Raw genomic sequence first — 16421 nt, 5'->3', positions numbered from 1 at the left:
GTCTCCAGCGTGTACGTCTGGCCCTGCGCTCACACTGCAGGTCCCAGCCAGCCCTTGGGGTAGGTTCCCCATCCCAGTGCCCACCACAGAGGTCTGGACGCCTGCCTCTGTTTACCTGCCAAGCTCTTTCCCTCTTCGGACTAATGGGCAGACGAGCTCAGTAAACTGCGAACGCAGTCACGCACTCTTGCCGGTATTCTTGGAATCTAAGCCATGAATCCGACTCGCTAAATCCGCTACCGTCTCCAAAGTTTTCCTCCTCGACTTTCACCCCACTCCACACAACCTCTTCCCTTTATTCCCACCCCCCAAACACCACCGACGCGATACAGCAGCTCCGGGCCGCGTTCCCAAAAAGCTGCGCGTCTCGTCAGCGGTGCCCAGCGCGGAGTTCTCTCCGCCCGGGCCGAATGATTTCGCCACCACCTTTCTCCGTTTCGCGTTGAATCCCCTTCGAAAACTATTCCTCTCTCCCTCCCCGCACTCCACCACCTTCATGGTGAAGAAGCAGTAAACAATAAAATGGGGGAAAAAAAGAAAAACCAGGAGGCCGAGATGTCAGGGCTCCCGGATGAACCCCGGAGGAGGGGAGGAGCTTGCTGGCATGTGCAGGGGGGGGGGGGGGTCTCACTCCTGGTCCTGGGGACCCCCCCATCCAGCTGGGCCCCCAATCGCCAGCGCTAACTGATGACCACAACCGAGCTGCTGTCTGGCTCAGCCAGAACCTGATGCAGTGTCTCGTCAACTTGCTACTGGAGAATTTATGCAAAATTTAGTTTTGACCAAAAGAGAAGGAAACGCCTAGCAGACAGGTGGGAATGAAAAACTTTTTTTCTTCTACTTGAGACCGATTAGTTTCAGCTGACACACCGAAGGGGGGGGGTACTGGGATGTGGTCACTGGTGCAACGCTGACACCTGCTGCAGACGTTTAAAACGTCTATTCAGATATGCAGCTGAAAGAAAAGTTTAGAACACTTAAAATAGGAAACTGAAATCAATTTGCCTGCAATTTCAGTCTCGACGAGAACTAAACAGATGGAATGCTCCTCCGGAACCAACACTTTGAACCACCAGCATGCAGGAGAGATCTTATATTCTGATTTTTTTCCAAGGTGTGATTAGAAATAGCTCAGGTCCCAGTACGAGCTCCGAGATTCAGCCGGGAACTGAACCATACCCCTCCCCCTGAAACAATCAGAAAAAAGTATAGTAAAGTGCCATGAAATTGTGGTAAAAGCCAGGTAAAACCAGAGGAGAACATGGAAAACGAAATACCGCACCATGCAATGTAATTTACCTAGGTAAACTGAGTTCACTCAGAAGACAGCAGATTTAACAGCAAACAGAAGCTCTGAAAAACGGTTACATAAATCTAACCAAATCTCATTCGTTAAAATAAAGTGTACAAGGACAAGCGAGTAATTCATATGTATATTTTTAAAGATCATTTTTATAACCAGCACATAGGATTTCAACTCCATGCTCCTGTACCAGGAAAAAAATACAAAAATCAGATTTTACATAGTTTTTAGTACAATTCTATATAGCTGTACATGTTGAAAGACTGATATATATATATGAATATAGGCACAAGCTCTACGTGTTAACAGGAGAGGATTACAGCGGACAGAAATGTCACTTAGTAGCCAAGCATACAAATTTCTGTATTTCGGAGGTCGGGGAGAATTTTGTTTTAGGATAGTGCTTGTACTTTGGTATTATGATGGGCTACATGTCTAAGTAGCACCATCTAGTGGATAGGAGTCCAAATGCAGGTATTTTTTTCCTCGGTGGTGAAGAAGCCAGCAGGACAGACGAGTTTTTCCCCATTATAGAATTTCACACGTGGATCTGCTGCACAACTTAATGCGTTTCTCATGTGGTGTATCCCCTTCAACAGGCCTGAACAAGAAGAAAAATGCCCTTCACAACCGAGTGATCTCGAACTTGGCACCTGTATAGCAGTGGCAGTAACCATAACCCGTTTTTTTTTACAAAAAGAGGGAAAAAAAAACTTTCGTTTTTGCCTCTTTACCTATAATGGACAAGGGGGGGGTGGTATTTAATTACGCAAACCCCCCCCCCAAAAAAAATAAGGCCGCTTTTTCTTGGTTTGTGTCTTACTCCTGTCTGGTCAGAAGCAGACCGAAACACCAATCTCATGGAGAACCTTAGAGCAACATGCTAGCGAAGGAGTGCAGGCTGATCGATCGATACAGCTCGCTTGCCATCTTGTAGCCAATGGACTGGAGGATCTTATCCAGTCCGGATACCGGGAGGGTCAACCCCATGTGGGAAATCTTGCTCCATACCCCCACAACCCTTTGTGTACAGGCACGCTTTTTTTTTTTGGTTAAAGACACATCCATGGAACTGGGGAACCACGGTAGGAGCCTGTGGCACAACCTGCACAGAAAGTGGCTTTTGGCGAACTGTCGGACTTCTAGCATCGATGTGGAGCAAGTCTTTAGAAATCGACAAGAACAGAGCTGACATGACTCTAGCCTGAACATTAATGACAGCAATAATAACATTACCTTCATTCAGCATTAAACGAACTCACCCTGCAAAGCAGGGGTGACCAAATAAATGGGTATCAAAAATACAGGATTTGTGCACCACAGCCAGCTCGGGGGCGGCTTAGCAACCTGGTCAATTCAGTCCCACAGCTGGATGAGACAGACCGCAGCAGGAGACAGCCCAGTCCGAGTCACGATACCTGCGTCTCTCGCCTTTCAGGGCTCCGATCTGCTCCAGCACAGCCCCCCCCGCCGAGGCCAGAATCGGCTGTGTCCCTAGAGCCTCCCAGAGACTTCACCCATCTAACCCTGCCCCTCAAACACGCAGACTACTGCTGTTCGCAGCGCTGAGATGGCTTCCTACAAAAAGAGCTGTCGAAAACTACATAAAAGGAGCTATTTACTAATTGACACGGGAGAGGTTATAAATGAGGAGAGATCGTTCTGCTCATCTACATCGCTTTGGGGGTTAGCAGCTAATTGATCCCAGGATCCAGCTGTGTCTTGAGAGAAGCCAGGTATCGGCCTCACCAACATGGCTGGGTAGCTTTGTTCCAGACTCCCACAACTCTTTGGGTAAAGATCCACCTCCTGTTCCAGGTTTTTGAGAAAGTTCCGGAATGTGCGGCATGACAGGGGTGGGCACAGCTGATTAAAGCCGGTGAGCTAATTATTTTCTTGGTCTATCGTTATTAGAATGTTATTTTCTCCTCACTCCTCAGCCCGCTGATGGGAATGTCCAGGGTCAGGGTGTCTCCTGTGACAGGGGAGAGAGCTTCAACCCCAGCGCCGTGAGGAACAGGGCGGCGTCACGACAAACTTACTCAAACCGCAAGAGTCAGCCAGGTCACTGCTAAGCCGAGAGCGAGTCAGAAGCTCGACAAGAGCAAACGTCTGAAAAAGAAAAAGTCTAAAAAAAGTCCTGGGCATACACACAGTCTCATCCCTGACTGCGACTCAGCAGAGTCCTGAACTCACCCAGTCTCATCCTTGACTGCGACTTAGCAGAGTCCTGAACTCACCCAGTCTCATCCCTGACTGCGACTTAGCAGAGTCCTGAACTCACCCAGTCTCATCCCTGACTGCGACTCAGCAGAGTCCTGAACTCACCCAGTCTCATCCCTGACTGCGACTCAGCAGAGTCCTGAACTCACCCAGTCTCATCCCTGACTGCGACTCAGCAGTCCTGGGCACACGGTCTCATCCCTGACTGCGACTCAGCAGTCTTGAACACAATCTCCTCCCTGACTGCGACTCGGCAGAGTCCTGAACACACAATCTCCTCCCTGACTGCGACTCGGCAGAGTCCTGAACACACAATCTCCTCCCTGACTGCGACTCAGCAGAGTCCTGAACACACAATCTCCTCCCTGACTGCGACTCAGCAGAGTCCTTTCTTCAAGCGGTCCATCGGCTGCATGCGATCTGCAAGTGCACAGAGCTCTTTCCCCACATGAAATTCAAGGAAGCTGAACAACAGGTCGCCAAAACCCAGGGGCAAACCACAGTGCGCCCACACTGGTGAAATATAATGTACTGCGAATATATACAGTATAGATATCTACATAGAAAATAAAACATAAAAAACGGTTAAATGTCTGGTGTCCTGCCGAGAAGCAGGGCTTAAAATAATAAACACATACACACATTATGTATATACTGTATGTTACAGTTCAAATCCCAGATAAGTTTTTAAAATTACGCTGATTTCACATGCTGTCTTAGGCCAGGGCAATGACCGAATTTCAGACCTTTGCTGTAACACATTATAATCGCGACTTTATAAAACTCCTCTGCAAACAAATCATTGAGTAAGACTGAAATAACTGGGCAAGCAACTACAGTAAGAAGTGATCCGAAAATAAAAAACAGAACAACATTAAAAAAAAAAAAACTCTCTTCATAGGTGAACACAGGCCATCTGGAGGAGGCAGGCATCTCTCCTGTCTCTCCCATCTCTCGCTGCGGGGCTCAGTACACAGAGTTGTTCCGGATGCCGCAGCAGAGCACCATGCTGAAAATCATCTCGAAGATCTGCGGGGACAAGGTGGTGGGGGTCAGAGGTCAGAGGTCGGCCGTCGGAGGTCAGAGGTCAGAGGTCAGGGGGCGGGGCGGGGGGCAGACAGGCGGCTCGGAATACGCACCATGATCACGGCCACGATCAGAGCGGCGATCCCGATCAGGTACAGCTTGGTGGAGAACAGCTCCCTGATCCGGTCGTGGCAGTTCTGTGGGGCCACAGAGAGCTGAGTGAGGCCGGGCGACTTCGCTGCCCGCAACAGTGTGCACCCAGACCCGTACAACAGAGCACCCGACACAGCTGCTCTCAGTGACCTCTCAGGCCCACTGGCCAGGACTATAGACTATGGCCGGACTAAAACCCCAGAGTCTGAGAGCAAGTATGCTGAAAACCCAGCAACAGGAGTCGGAGAAGACAGAGACAGAGTCAGGTGGAGCCATTTGGAGAAAGCGGCAACTCACCACCATCATTCAAATCCGTGCTATATGGGGTGTTTAAGATTCTGGTGATATCAAGAAATATATATCTAAAATATAATAATATATATAAGAAAAATCAGAAAGACAAGAGCTCACTTACCACATTTGTGATGACGTCCTGTACAGATGTTTTGGGACAAATGTCGGAGAAAACCATGCCCACAAACGCTGTCGCCGCGCCTTTACCGCAGCACTGCAGCTGAGGGGAGAGAGGATTCCAAGAACTTTAACTCAGGCTAGAGCTTCTCCACTTCAAATACTGCACACTGCAGTGGCACCATGCAGCCATACAGGACAGGACTCCTGGCAGGGGGTCACTGACGAGGTCAGAGTCAGGTGGAGACAGAGTCATGGAGGACAGAGACAGAATCAGGAGGAGACAGCGTCGGCGTCACTGTGGACAGAGTCAGGTGGAGACAGAGTCATGGAGGACAGAGACAGAATCAGGAGGAGACAGCGTCGGCGTCACTGTGGACAGAGTCAGGTGGAGACAGAGTCGGCGTCACTGTGGACAGAGTCAGGTGGAGACAGAGTCAGAGAGGACAGAGTGCGAGTCAGAGAGGACAGAATCATAGAGGACAGAGCCAAAGTCAGAGAGGACAGAGCCAGAGCCAGTGTTAGTGTCACTGTGGACAGAGTCAGAGTCAGAGAGGACAGAGTCAGACTGACTCTGACAGAGGACAGAGCCAGAGTCAGAGAGGACAGAGTCAGTGAGGACAGAGCCAGAGTCAGAGAGGACAGTGCCAGAGCCAGTGAGGACAGAGTCAGAGTCAGTGTTAGTGTCACTGTGGACAGAGTCAGAGAGGACAAAGCCAGAGCCAGTGAGGACAGTGCCAGAGTTAGTGAGGACAGAGTCAATGAGGACAGAGCCAGAGTCAGAGAGGACAGTGCCAGAGCCAGTGAGGACAGTGTCAGAGTCAGAGAGGACAGAGCCAGAGTCAGTGAGGACAGAGTCAGAGAGGACAGTGAGGACAGAGCCAGAGTCAAAGAGGACAGAGCCAGAGTCAGTGAGGACAGAGTCAGAGAGGACAGAGTCAGAGAGGACAGTGAGGACAGAGTCAGAGAGGACAGTGAGGACAGAGCCAGAGTCAGAGAGGACAGTGCCAGAGCCAGTGAGGACAGTGTCAGAGTCAGAGAGGACAGAGTCAGAGAGGACAGTGAGGACAGAGCCAGAGAGGACAGTGAGGACAGAGCCAGAGTCAGAGAGGACAGTGCCAGAGCCAGTGAGGACAGAGTCAATGAGGACATAGCCAGAGTCAGAGAGGACAGTGTCAGAGTCAGAGAGGACAGAGCCAGAGAGGACAGTGAGGACAGAGCCAGAGAGGACAGTGAGGACAGAGTCAGAGAGGACAGTGCCAGAGCCAGTGAGGACAGAGTCAGAGAGGACAGAGTCAGAGAGGACAGTGAGGACAGAGTCAGAGAGGACAGAGTCAGAGAGGACAGTGAGGACAGAGTCAGAGAGGACAGTGAGGACAGTGCCAGAGCCAGTGAGGACAGAGTCAGAGAGGCAAAGGGAGGCTCACCGTTTCGTGAAACACCTTCAGCACCTCTTTCGCCCCTTTCTTCTCCTCCTGAACCAAGGTGTCGAGAGTGGCCCTGTCATAAGCTGTATCGTAGAACTTAATCATCTCCTTGGAAATCTGAGGGGGAAAAGAAACGGGCAGTTCGCTGTGTTTCTAATCCTCTCGACCGGGGACTCCAAGCAGCCATCGAAGACACCAGCACCTCCCGGGCAGAGGAGCAAAGCAGTCATCACCCCCAAAAGCACGTCATCCATTGCTCTTTCAAGTCTTTTACAGAACATTCTTTCACTCTGTCATAAGTTAAAAGAGGAGGAATCTCAATCTTTTCAGACTTCGCCGAAGTCGGATTGAGTTCAGTTTCAGCGGGAATCGGATTCGGCTGTTGTTACAATTCCACCAGAATCCGAAGGCCCACACAGACGATGACGGAGGCTTTTACGACACTGAGACTTGGCAAGACGGGCAAGAAACACATTGAGCAACGCCACAGGTAGTTTTCCCCCAAATTCAGCCCGACGGGGATCAGCTGTCTCAGCGGGGAATGTTTTCCGGGCCCAAGCGGAAGGGCGATCCGAGAAGCCACAGGGCTACGTCAGCGGGATTTTCAGGATTACCTGGTCCTTGTTAATAAATCCCCAGATCCCAGCGGCCACCTCGCAGGCGAACAGGATGACCAGGCATGCGAAGAACTGAGAGGAGAGAGAGAAAACGGAGACAGTTTTACAGATTGGACGGCGTCGGGCTTCTCCTTTTCCACTGGCTGTAAGGATCTGGGTCACTTCTGCATGTACCACACCAGCATGATCCAGAGATGTGGGGTGCGAGGGGGGCATCGAGCTGCCACAAGAGCCAGATCCACTTACCGTACCCAGAAGGCACTGGGACTCCTGTATGGCACCGTAGCAGCCCAGGAATCCCACAAACATCATGACGGCCCCCACCGCGATGAGGATGTACACTCCTGCGAGGAAGAGGAAGGCGGTTAATATCACCGACCCCAGCCGGGAAGAAATCGACTGTAAATGCTTTTGCAAAAAAAAAGTCAGTCAGGCGGCTTAGGTAAGAGCGCCCTCTTCTGGAGAGAAGCTGTGATGCACCCAAGTGAGACAATAATAATAATAGTAATATTAATAATTGCTTACACACATAGCGCTTTTCTGGACACTCCACTCAGAGCTCTTTACAGGTCATGGGGATCCCCTCCACCCCCACCAGTGTGCAGCCCCACCTGGATGATGCTCCAGTCCTCTCACACACACCAGCTCTCAGTGGGGAGGAGAGCAGAGTGATGAAGCCAGTTCAGAGAGGGGGGTTATTAGGAGGCCATGACTGGTAAAGGCCAGGGGGAAATTTGGCCAGGACACTGGGGTTACACCCCTACTCTTTCCGAGAAACACCCTGGGGTTTTTAATGACCACAGAGAGTCAGAACCTCGGTTTTATGTCTCATCCGAAGGACAGTGCCCGTTTACAGTATAGTGTCCCCGTCACTATACTGGGGCATAAGGACCCACACAGACCGCAGGCTGAGCACCCCCTGCTGGCCCCACTAACACCTCTTAATAATAATAAAAGGCCAAGCTCTGAATTTTTCCAACTGAAACCTTAACAGACAGTAATAATAGGATGTATTTGGACTGTTGAACTGTTCTCAGTTCATAAAAGTTTTGGAGGTCGCCTCTGAACGATTGCATTTCCTAAGTAAAATCACAACTGTAGAAAAAAAACCTCCGATCGCACACCTTTTCCAACGAAGGCTTCAGTTAAGCCATTAAGGGCAGTGAGGAAGACACTAGCAGCAGGACTGAGAGCCCTGCTCTGCACCCCTCCGAGGCTCATGTTCCCAGCACTGGGGCTGCAGGTTCAAATCTCGGGGCTGCCGAGTTGTTGTCACTGTTCTGAAACCCGACCGGGACCCAGTTTTTTTATATATGAGGATCGGGTTATCCCAGTATTGACCAGACACAGGTATGTCTTCACATGTCCGCACAAAGGCAGCTGGAGTTAGAGAACAAGCATATTCCTGCAAGGACACTAGGGGGCAGTGTGGCCCAAGTATTCCAGAAAGTGAGGATATTTCCTTAAGAGCTTCCTCGCCAGTCTTTTTTATTTTCAGCTTTACAGACTAATCTGATCGTACTGGGCCGTGGGGGCTGTTTACTTTCGCGGCTCCTGGTTCAAGCGGAGACAGACTGGGCCGTCTCTCTGCGGCTGAAACGCCGGCAGAGCCCAGGGTCCCCAAGCAGACGACTTGCAGCCATTTTAGGTGTCCGACGAGCTCCTGTGATGGCTGCAACGGGCCTTGTTTACATCTCGCTGTTTGTCTGAGTGGCCCTCTGGGGTTCCCATGGAAACCGGGAGCCTGGTAACGGTCTCTGGCAGGGGGGGGGGGTCAGGGAGAGGAAGCTTTCAAGGAGGAGAGAGGCAGAGACAGATGTTTTAAAAGCAACGCTGACCGGGCCGGCCCAGGCCTGTCGTCAAACTGGAGACCTCTGAACTGCCTGTCGGAGGCTGTTGAGCTGCAGCGGTTCGGGGCCCAGAGAACGACCACGATGGAGAACCGGGCTGTCCGTCCTGGAGTCAAATTTCCGGCACCATGAACCACCGGAGGTCCGGGAGAGGGCGTCTGCGTTTCAGAACTGGGGGGGGAATTTCTCCACAGGCGCATCAGAAGACAGTGAGCGGGGCAGCAGAGAGACACAGGAAATTCCTTAGTGCTTTCCTATCCACCCACCCAGCCCTCTCTCGTCTCCAGCCTGACCGGAACCCCTGCACTGCTGACCTCTGACCCCTCATCCTCAGGGGAGCCCCGCTGGCCAGGAAGCAACCTTTAACTGCATACTGTTTGGTTTTTTTTAATTCAAGCTCCGATATACACTCCGAGCCCCTCCTCCCGAGTCGGGGGCGTCGCTATGGCGATGGGAAAACAGAGCCCCCCCGAGGGGCTGAGCCCTCCGATGCTATTTCCAGCACCCCGGCCTGAGTCAGACCCGCGTGAGCTGGGCTCTCTCTCTCCTGCGGCCGGCCGCTGGGAGGAAGCCCGGGGCGGGGGATCTCTGTGCTGCGTGCCCACACACATACACACTCTCACACACACACAGGGAAAAAAAACTAGTCAAAAACCCCAGCAAACCTCCTTACAAGGGCCTTGCTGGCGAACCTCTGACCAGATCACGGCTCAAACAGGGCCGCAGAACTCACAACCCAGGAAAGTGGGGTGCGTGGGGGGTACACCTGCCTGCTGCGGCTGGAAAGCTGGGCCCCCCACCCCCGGAGAGGCACACCCCGCTCCAAACAAGACGCTTGGTAGCAATAACGGCCATCGGCTGCCTCACCACTGCCCCCGGCGCCGGGACGTCCCCTCGGCATTCCCAACCCTTTCTGTGGCAGCTCGGGAAGTGATCCGGACAGCTGGAAGAGCCCGCGCCAGGGGCACTGGTGCCTTCGGTTGGCGCACCCCGGACACCCCCCTGCCAGACCCTGGGGTCGGGCGAGGGGAGCGGTCCCGGGTGCGAATTCCGCTTCCGGCCATCGCAGTCACTGCGTACCCCCGTCAGTACCCCCCAGAACTCCCCCGGGACCACCGGCCACGTCTATTTACAAAGCCCCAAATCCGGACTGGGACCGGCTTTTCCCATCGCCCCTAATCCCCAACCCCTAACCCACGAGGCGCCCGTATCCCGGGAAAAAACAAGAGGAGGGAATCGGGAATCTCACTTCCTAGCCCTGTCCCACTCGCTTCGATACCAGCCCTTATCCGTCTGTCACTCCCGAAATAGCTCCCTCTTGTACCTCCGCGATCTCGCGCTATTCCACAAAAAACAACAACGCCCGAGCAGCAGAGAAATGGATCAGGAGCGGCCGTTAGAAAGGGCAGGCTGGGATACGTGTCCGGGACTGGCTTTCTGATCGGCTCCCCCCCTCTGCTGCACCCACGTGACTTCTCCAGGGCCGCTCTGTCCCACAGCGTCTCGCAGGTCAAGCAGACGAAACGCGCACAGTTTTTACACCCCACCACCACGGCAGACACCCTCGGTCCTGGGCCCTGCCGCAGGACGGCCAGACGTGCCCCCCTTGCCCCCGTCTCTTTCTCGGGAGCAGAAACAGGAGTGCTTCTCTCGCCCTGGAGTCTCCACGGCAACGGCCCCACGTGCTCCACGGCCCAGGAGGATGTTGCCGAGATACCACAAGAGCGCCTAGCAACGGCACAGAACATCCCTTTCTGCCATTGGGGGGGCTGCTTGAACACGGACTGTCGTGGATCCAAACCGATGAAGGGTAGAGGTGCCTCTGATGTCGTTTCAGCTCCAGATCTGTCCGTGTCTGCTCCTGCTAATGCAGTCAGGCCGCAGAGCACCAAGCTTCAGAGCAGCTGGCCCTGGCTCCCGGGCATCTCCGCAAAGAGGAAAAACCCGAAACGGACTCCACATCCGCACTGCAGGAACTGCCTTAACATTTCAGGCTCTTGGCATGCCCCATCACAGTTGTCTATTTCCCATCATCAGGTAATCCCCCACACATCATCGCCTGTCTGCACAGCCAGCCTGCGCTCAGGCAGTTTTATCCCGCCGGATGCAGATGGACAGACGGATGGCTGAACACGCTGCTGTGTGCGTGTGAATCAAGTGGCGAACGGCGTTTAGTCTGCCCCTGGCTCCGGCTGCTTGTTCAGTGTCCAGGGCTCAGTCACCAGCTCTGCTCCTAGCTCCTGCACAGCTCATCAACAGCCCCAAAAACGGGCAGAGGAAATGCCGCAGGAACCGAGAAGTGGAAACGGGTGTTTTGCTCGGGGGGAAATGACAGTGCGGAGAGCTTCGATGTGTAGGAGGTCACCTCTCGGGGGGGAGTGTACCCCAGAGGGCGCAGGGAGCAGAGCAGCTCTCCTGCCGAGGGGCTCTGAGGGAGACAAGCCAGGTGGCTGCTGGCCCAGCGAGGCCCAGCTATAGCTAACTGCGCACAGAGGGGGGTGGGGGGCATCCCAGCATCCACCTTGGGTGGCTCATGCCCTTCCAATGGCGGGATGGCGTCTTGCACCAAGACGAGCAGGGCGAGAGGGCCTGCAGAGGAATCCAGCCACAGACACGAGGAAGAGAAGTCCAAAGAGCTTTCTGCTGCTCTGTGCAGGATGGACAAGAGCAGCCCACCTTATAAACCTCCCCCTAGGACTTCATTAGCTCATAGAAAGGCTGTGAAATTGATGCTTCCCTGAATTGAATCTTTAATAATTGCTTACACTTATATTGCGCTTTTCTGGCCCCTCCACTCAGAGCTCTTTACAGGTCATGGGGATCCCCTCCACCCCCACCAGTGTGCAGCCCCACCTGGATGATGCTCCAGTCCTCTCACACACACCAGCTCTCAGTGGGGAGGAGAGCAGAGTGATGAAGCCAGTTCAGAGATGGGGGTTATTAGGAGGCCATGACTGGTAAAGGCCAGGGGGAAATTTGTCCAGGGCACTGGGGTAACACCCCTACTCTTCTCGAGAGACACCCTGGGATTGTTAATGACCACAAAGAGTCAGGACCTCGGTTTTACATCTCATCCGAAAGACGGCACCTGTTTACAGTATAGTGTCCCCGTCACTATACTGGGGCATCAGGACCCAGACAGACCGCAGGGTGAGCGCCCCCTACTGGCCCCACTAACAACTCTTCCAGCAGCAACCTTAGCTTTCCCAGGAGTCTCCCATCCAGGTACTGGCCAGGCTCACACCTGCTGAGCTCCAGTGGGGCTGCCAGCTGGGAGCTGCAGGGCGATATGCCTGCTGGCATTTAAAAAGGAGGAAAGCTGAGCTCTCCTGACTCTCATAATCCAACCAGGTTTTAGGACATCGAAATGGTGCTTGAGAGACTCTTAAGGAAACCACCACTATATCAGTGCCGAAGAAAAACACTCTGGCCTGTTTTAATGAGACCAGCAGCGCTCACATCTACTGAAATGAAATGTTTTGAATGGCTGGTCATGAGGCGTATTAGCACTATGGTACCTGAGTGCTGAGACCCCTGCAGTTTGAATACCAGCATCCACTGACATTATTTCCCTGGCTCTTTACACTGCCCCGGCTTCTTGGGATGATAAAGACACAAATCTTAGGACTAATATTCATTAATTACAGCTCTGCCACTAACACTACAGTTCAACAACATCACTTTATTAGCCCAATACAATTTCTTGCATTAGGAATTTGTCTCCTCACATACCCCAGCTTGCTCTCCATGAGACACACAGACAGGGAGAGAAGCTGGGGGTCAGAGCGCAGGGTCAGCCATTAATATGGTGCATCTGGAGCAGCTGGGGTTCAGGGCCTTGCTCAGGGGCCCAACGGAGTAGGATTCCTCTGCCGGCTGCAGGATTTGAACCGGCAACCTTCCAGCCACAGGAGCAGATCCTGAGTCACAGGGCCACCCCTAGTTCCACCCAGACTAGTCAGCAAGCTCAATGATTTGAGCATCAGCACATGTCTCTGCAGCTGGATTCTGCACTTCCTGACTGGCAGACTGCGAGGGTTGATGGCTTTCTGCTACGTCAATATAGGCGTCCCTCAGGGCTGTGTGCTCGGCCCCCTGCCGTCTTGTTCACCCACGAGTGTGTGGCCAGACACAGCTCCAACTCCATCCACAGATATGCAGATGACACTACCACCACTGGCCGAATCACTGGGATTAAGGAGACAGCCTACAGGGATGAGGTCAGGAACTGGGTGGAGTGGAGCACTGACAATCATCTCTCCCTCACTGTCAGCAAAGTCCCGTTTTGTCACCTCTGAGACACGCCCATGTTCACGTCACTGGGGTGGCTGTGGAGACCAAGCACCTGCTTTACTAATGATTTCACGGGGTCCCAGCATGCAACTGCAGCTACACAAAGGGAGCTGTGTACCTTCACTGTACTTCCCCAGACAGCTGGAAACAACGTGGTCTATCTTCCAACTCTCTCGTCTTCTTACTATTGAGAGTGTGCTCGGTGTGGTGTGGTTCGGCACCAGCTCGCTGTCTGACCAGAAGGGGGTGATCAGGTCAGCCCTGGCCATCACTGGCGTACAGCTCCCCGTCTCAGGAGCAGAAAAGGCACACGCCTCCAGGTTCAGAGACAGCGTTTTCCCACAAGCTGTCAGGCTATTGAACTCTACCCCCACCACTGACTCACGCTGTGGTTTTGTGTCTTTTAACTTTGTTGTTTTTGCTGCGGTTGTTCTGCGTGTACGTTGTTGGCGTTTTCCTCAACGCCTTGGTATCGGAGCTTTCATGCAAATGAGCCTCTGACAAATAAGCTGAATTCTGAGCTCGCAAGAGTGCGAACAGCTTTTCTTCATCACACAGCTGCTCCACTCTGCCTCAAACAGCTGCTTTGTCTCGTCTTGTAAAGACAAAGAAAAAATCAGAATGAAAACTTTGCAAAGGCAGGGCGAAGCAGCTCAATCACATCCACTGGCGCATAAAAGGTGCTCTTGGTTTGGCCTTTTCGCTCCTGGGCCAACTCACGAGCCTGACAGGAGATTTCCCAGGATTCCTGGGGTGAAGACATGGCGAGATCAGGTAAGCCGAGAGCTCTCCGACAGCCCGCCCCTCTCCTGAGGGTCACAGGGCTGGCTGAGGACTGCAGGAAGAACCACTGCAGGCCCTGAACACACACACACACAGGAAGCAGGAACTAACCCCCCCCTAGGGGAAACGTTTCAAGAACGGACTGCCAAGCACGAGGGCCAGCCAGGGGGACGGAGGGAGGGAGGCCCACTCGACAACATCTCGCTGCAGTTTTTCCCAGAGGAACCCTCCTGCTGCTCCCCCTCTCGCCTTCCCGCGCAAGCGTCGGCGTCAGGCCCCGCAAACGGCGCCCCCCGCCCGCCGGGCTCTGCTGCCCCTTTACGCGGCTGCGACGGGCTCCGAGCGCGAGCTGGCTCCAGTCCCCGCGCGGCGTGGTTCGCCTTCCTCGACACATCCTTGAGGAAGGTCCTGGCTGGCCCGGGGCCGAGGGGAAGCTTTCTTCCACACGGGCCGTCAATATGGGCTCCCCATCGGGGCTGTGTGCTTAGCCCCCCTGCTGTTCGGCTTGTTTACCCAAGACGGTGCTTCAGTTCCAGCTACATGGAAAAACTAAGGTTGCTGCTGGAAGAGGTGTTAGTGGGGCCAGCAGGGGGCGTTCACCCTGCGACTCATGTGGGTCCTAATGCCCCAGTATAGTGATGGGGACACTATACTGTAAACAGGCGCCGTCCTTCGGATGAGACGTAAAACCGAGGTCCTGACTCTCTGTGGTCATTAAAAATCCCAGGGTGTCTCTCTAGAAGAGTAGGGGTGTTACCCCGGTGTCCTGGCCAAATTTCCTCCTGGCCTTTACCAGTCATGGCCTCCTAATAACCCCCATCTCTGAACTGGCTTCATCACTCTGCTCTCCTCCCCACTGAGAGCTGGTGTGTGTGAGAGGACTGGAGCATCATCCAGGTGGGGCTGCACACTGGTGGGGGTGGAGGGGATCCCCATTACCTGTAAAGCGCTTTGAGTGGAGGGTCCAGAAAAGAGCTATATAAGTATAAGCAATTATTATTATTATTATTACTACTACATGTATGCTGATGATATGGCCCTCACCACCGGCCGGAGTGGTGGCTCTGTGGCTCAGGACACAGCCTGTGGCTGGAAGGTTGCCTGTGGCTCACAGTCTGCCAGTCAGGAAGTGCAGAATCCAGCTGCAGAGTCAGGAGCCGATGCTCAAATCATTGAGCTTGCTGACTAGTCTGGGTGGAACTAGTGGTGGCCCTGTGGCTCAGGATCTGTGCCTGTGGCTGGAAGGTTGCCAGTTCAAATCCCGCGGCTGGCAGAGGAATCCTACTCCGTTGGGCCCCTGAGCAAGGCCCTTCACCCCAACTGCTCCAGGGGCGCTGTATAAATGGCTGACCCTGAGCTCTGACCCCCAGCTTCTCTCCCTGTCTGTGTCTCATGGAGAGCAAGCTGGGGTCTGCGAAAAGATGAATTCCTCATACCCCAAAAAATATGTGGCCAATAAAGTGATCTTATCTCATCGTTGGCCGAATCCCCAGTAACAATGAGACGGCTGCAGGGATGAGGTCAGGCACCTTGTGGAGTGACAACAACCTCTCCCTTCACGTCAGCAAAACCAAAGAGCTGGAGGGGGGGCTGTGGAGATTAGCAGCTTCAAGTTCCTGGGTACCTGCTTTACTGATGATTTAACATAGTCCCAGCATGCACCTGGAGCCACAAAGAAGGTGCGACAGCACTCAAACTTTGGTCCATCTTCAACTGTCTGTGCTACATTTTCCAGGTGCACTCCTGAGAGTGTGCTCAGGTGTGGTATTACAGTGTGGCTTGGCAGCAGAGTTATAGGGGGTGATCAGGTTAGCCCAGGACATCACTGGAGTACAGCTCCCCGTCTCAGGTGGGCTGGGAGTATTGCAAAGGATAACCACCACCCTGGTATCTCCCCTGTCCTCTGGTAAGCATTATAGGAGCAGAAAGGCACACACCTCCTTTTGTCTTTGTCTTTTTTGTCTTTGACACAGGTTTGTCTTCTCGCACTGCTTGGCTGACTTGCTTTTTTCAAGTTGTACGTTACTGAACTTTGAGGTTTCTGCTGCTGTTCTGCGTTTATGTCCTGGCGATTCCTACACGTCTTTGTATCGGGGCATACGTGCAAATACGGGGGTATAAAAACCAAACCGAACCCTTCCTAAATTTTTATTTGGGGGATGGGGGATGTGACAATGGCCGCAGGGACTGTGATGAAATAAAGGTGGCACTGAAAGGCGCCTACATTTGGAAACCATCTGTTTGACAGCTCCTGGGTGTGGAAGCAGCAGTGTTAGATCTTACAGATTTAATTGGCCTCTCTCTCTCGGTCTCTCACTGCCTACCTCACACGAAC

At 53.2% G+C, this 16421-nt stretch overlaps 1 protein-coding gene across 1 annotated transcript in view; it reads right to left on the bottom strand.

Annotated features, from left to right (window-relative positions):
* Window positions 1–1420: 1420 nt before the first annotated feature.
* Window positions 1421–16421, bottom strand: part of cd81a (CD81 molecule a) — a 34132-nt gene continuing 19131 nt past the window's right edge. The window contains exons 3-8 of the mRNA XM_069181802.1: window positions 7407–7504; window positions 7158–7232; window positions 6544–6660; window positions 5121–5219; window positions 4666–4749; window positions 1421–4555 (exon numbers count right to left, since the gene is read on the bottom strand). Coding sequence (XP_069037903.1) covers window positions 4493–4555; window positions 4666–4749; window positions 5121–5219; window positions 6544–6660; window positions 7158–7232; window positions 7407–7504 — 536 coding nt within the window. The 3' untranslated portion in view covers window positions 1421–4492. The remainder of the gene's footprint in view (window positions 4556–4665; window positions 4750–5120; window positions 5220–6543; window positions 6661–7157; window positions 7233–7406; window positions 7505–16421) is intronic.

This window comes from Lepisosteus oculatus, chromosome 21, assembly GCF_040954835.1.
Source record: "Lepisosteus oculatus isolate fLepOcu1 chromosome 21, fLepOcu1.hap2, whole genome shotgun sequence".
Taxonomy (NCBI): domain Eukaryota; kingdom Metazoa; phylum Chordata; class Actinopteri; order Semionotiformes; family Lepisosteidae; genus Lepisosteus; species Lepisosteus oculatus.
This window is presented reverse-complemented; position numbering and strand designations above follow the sequence as displayed.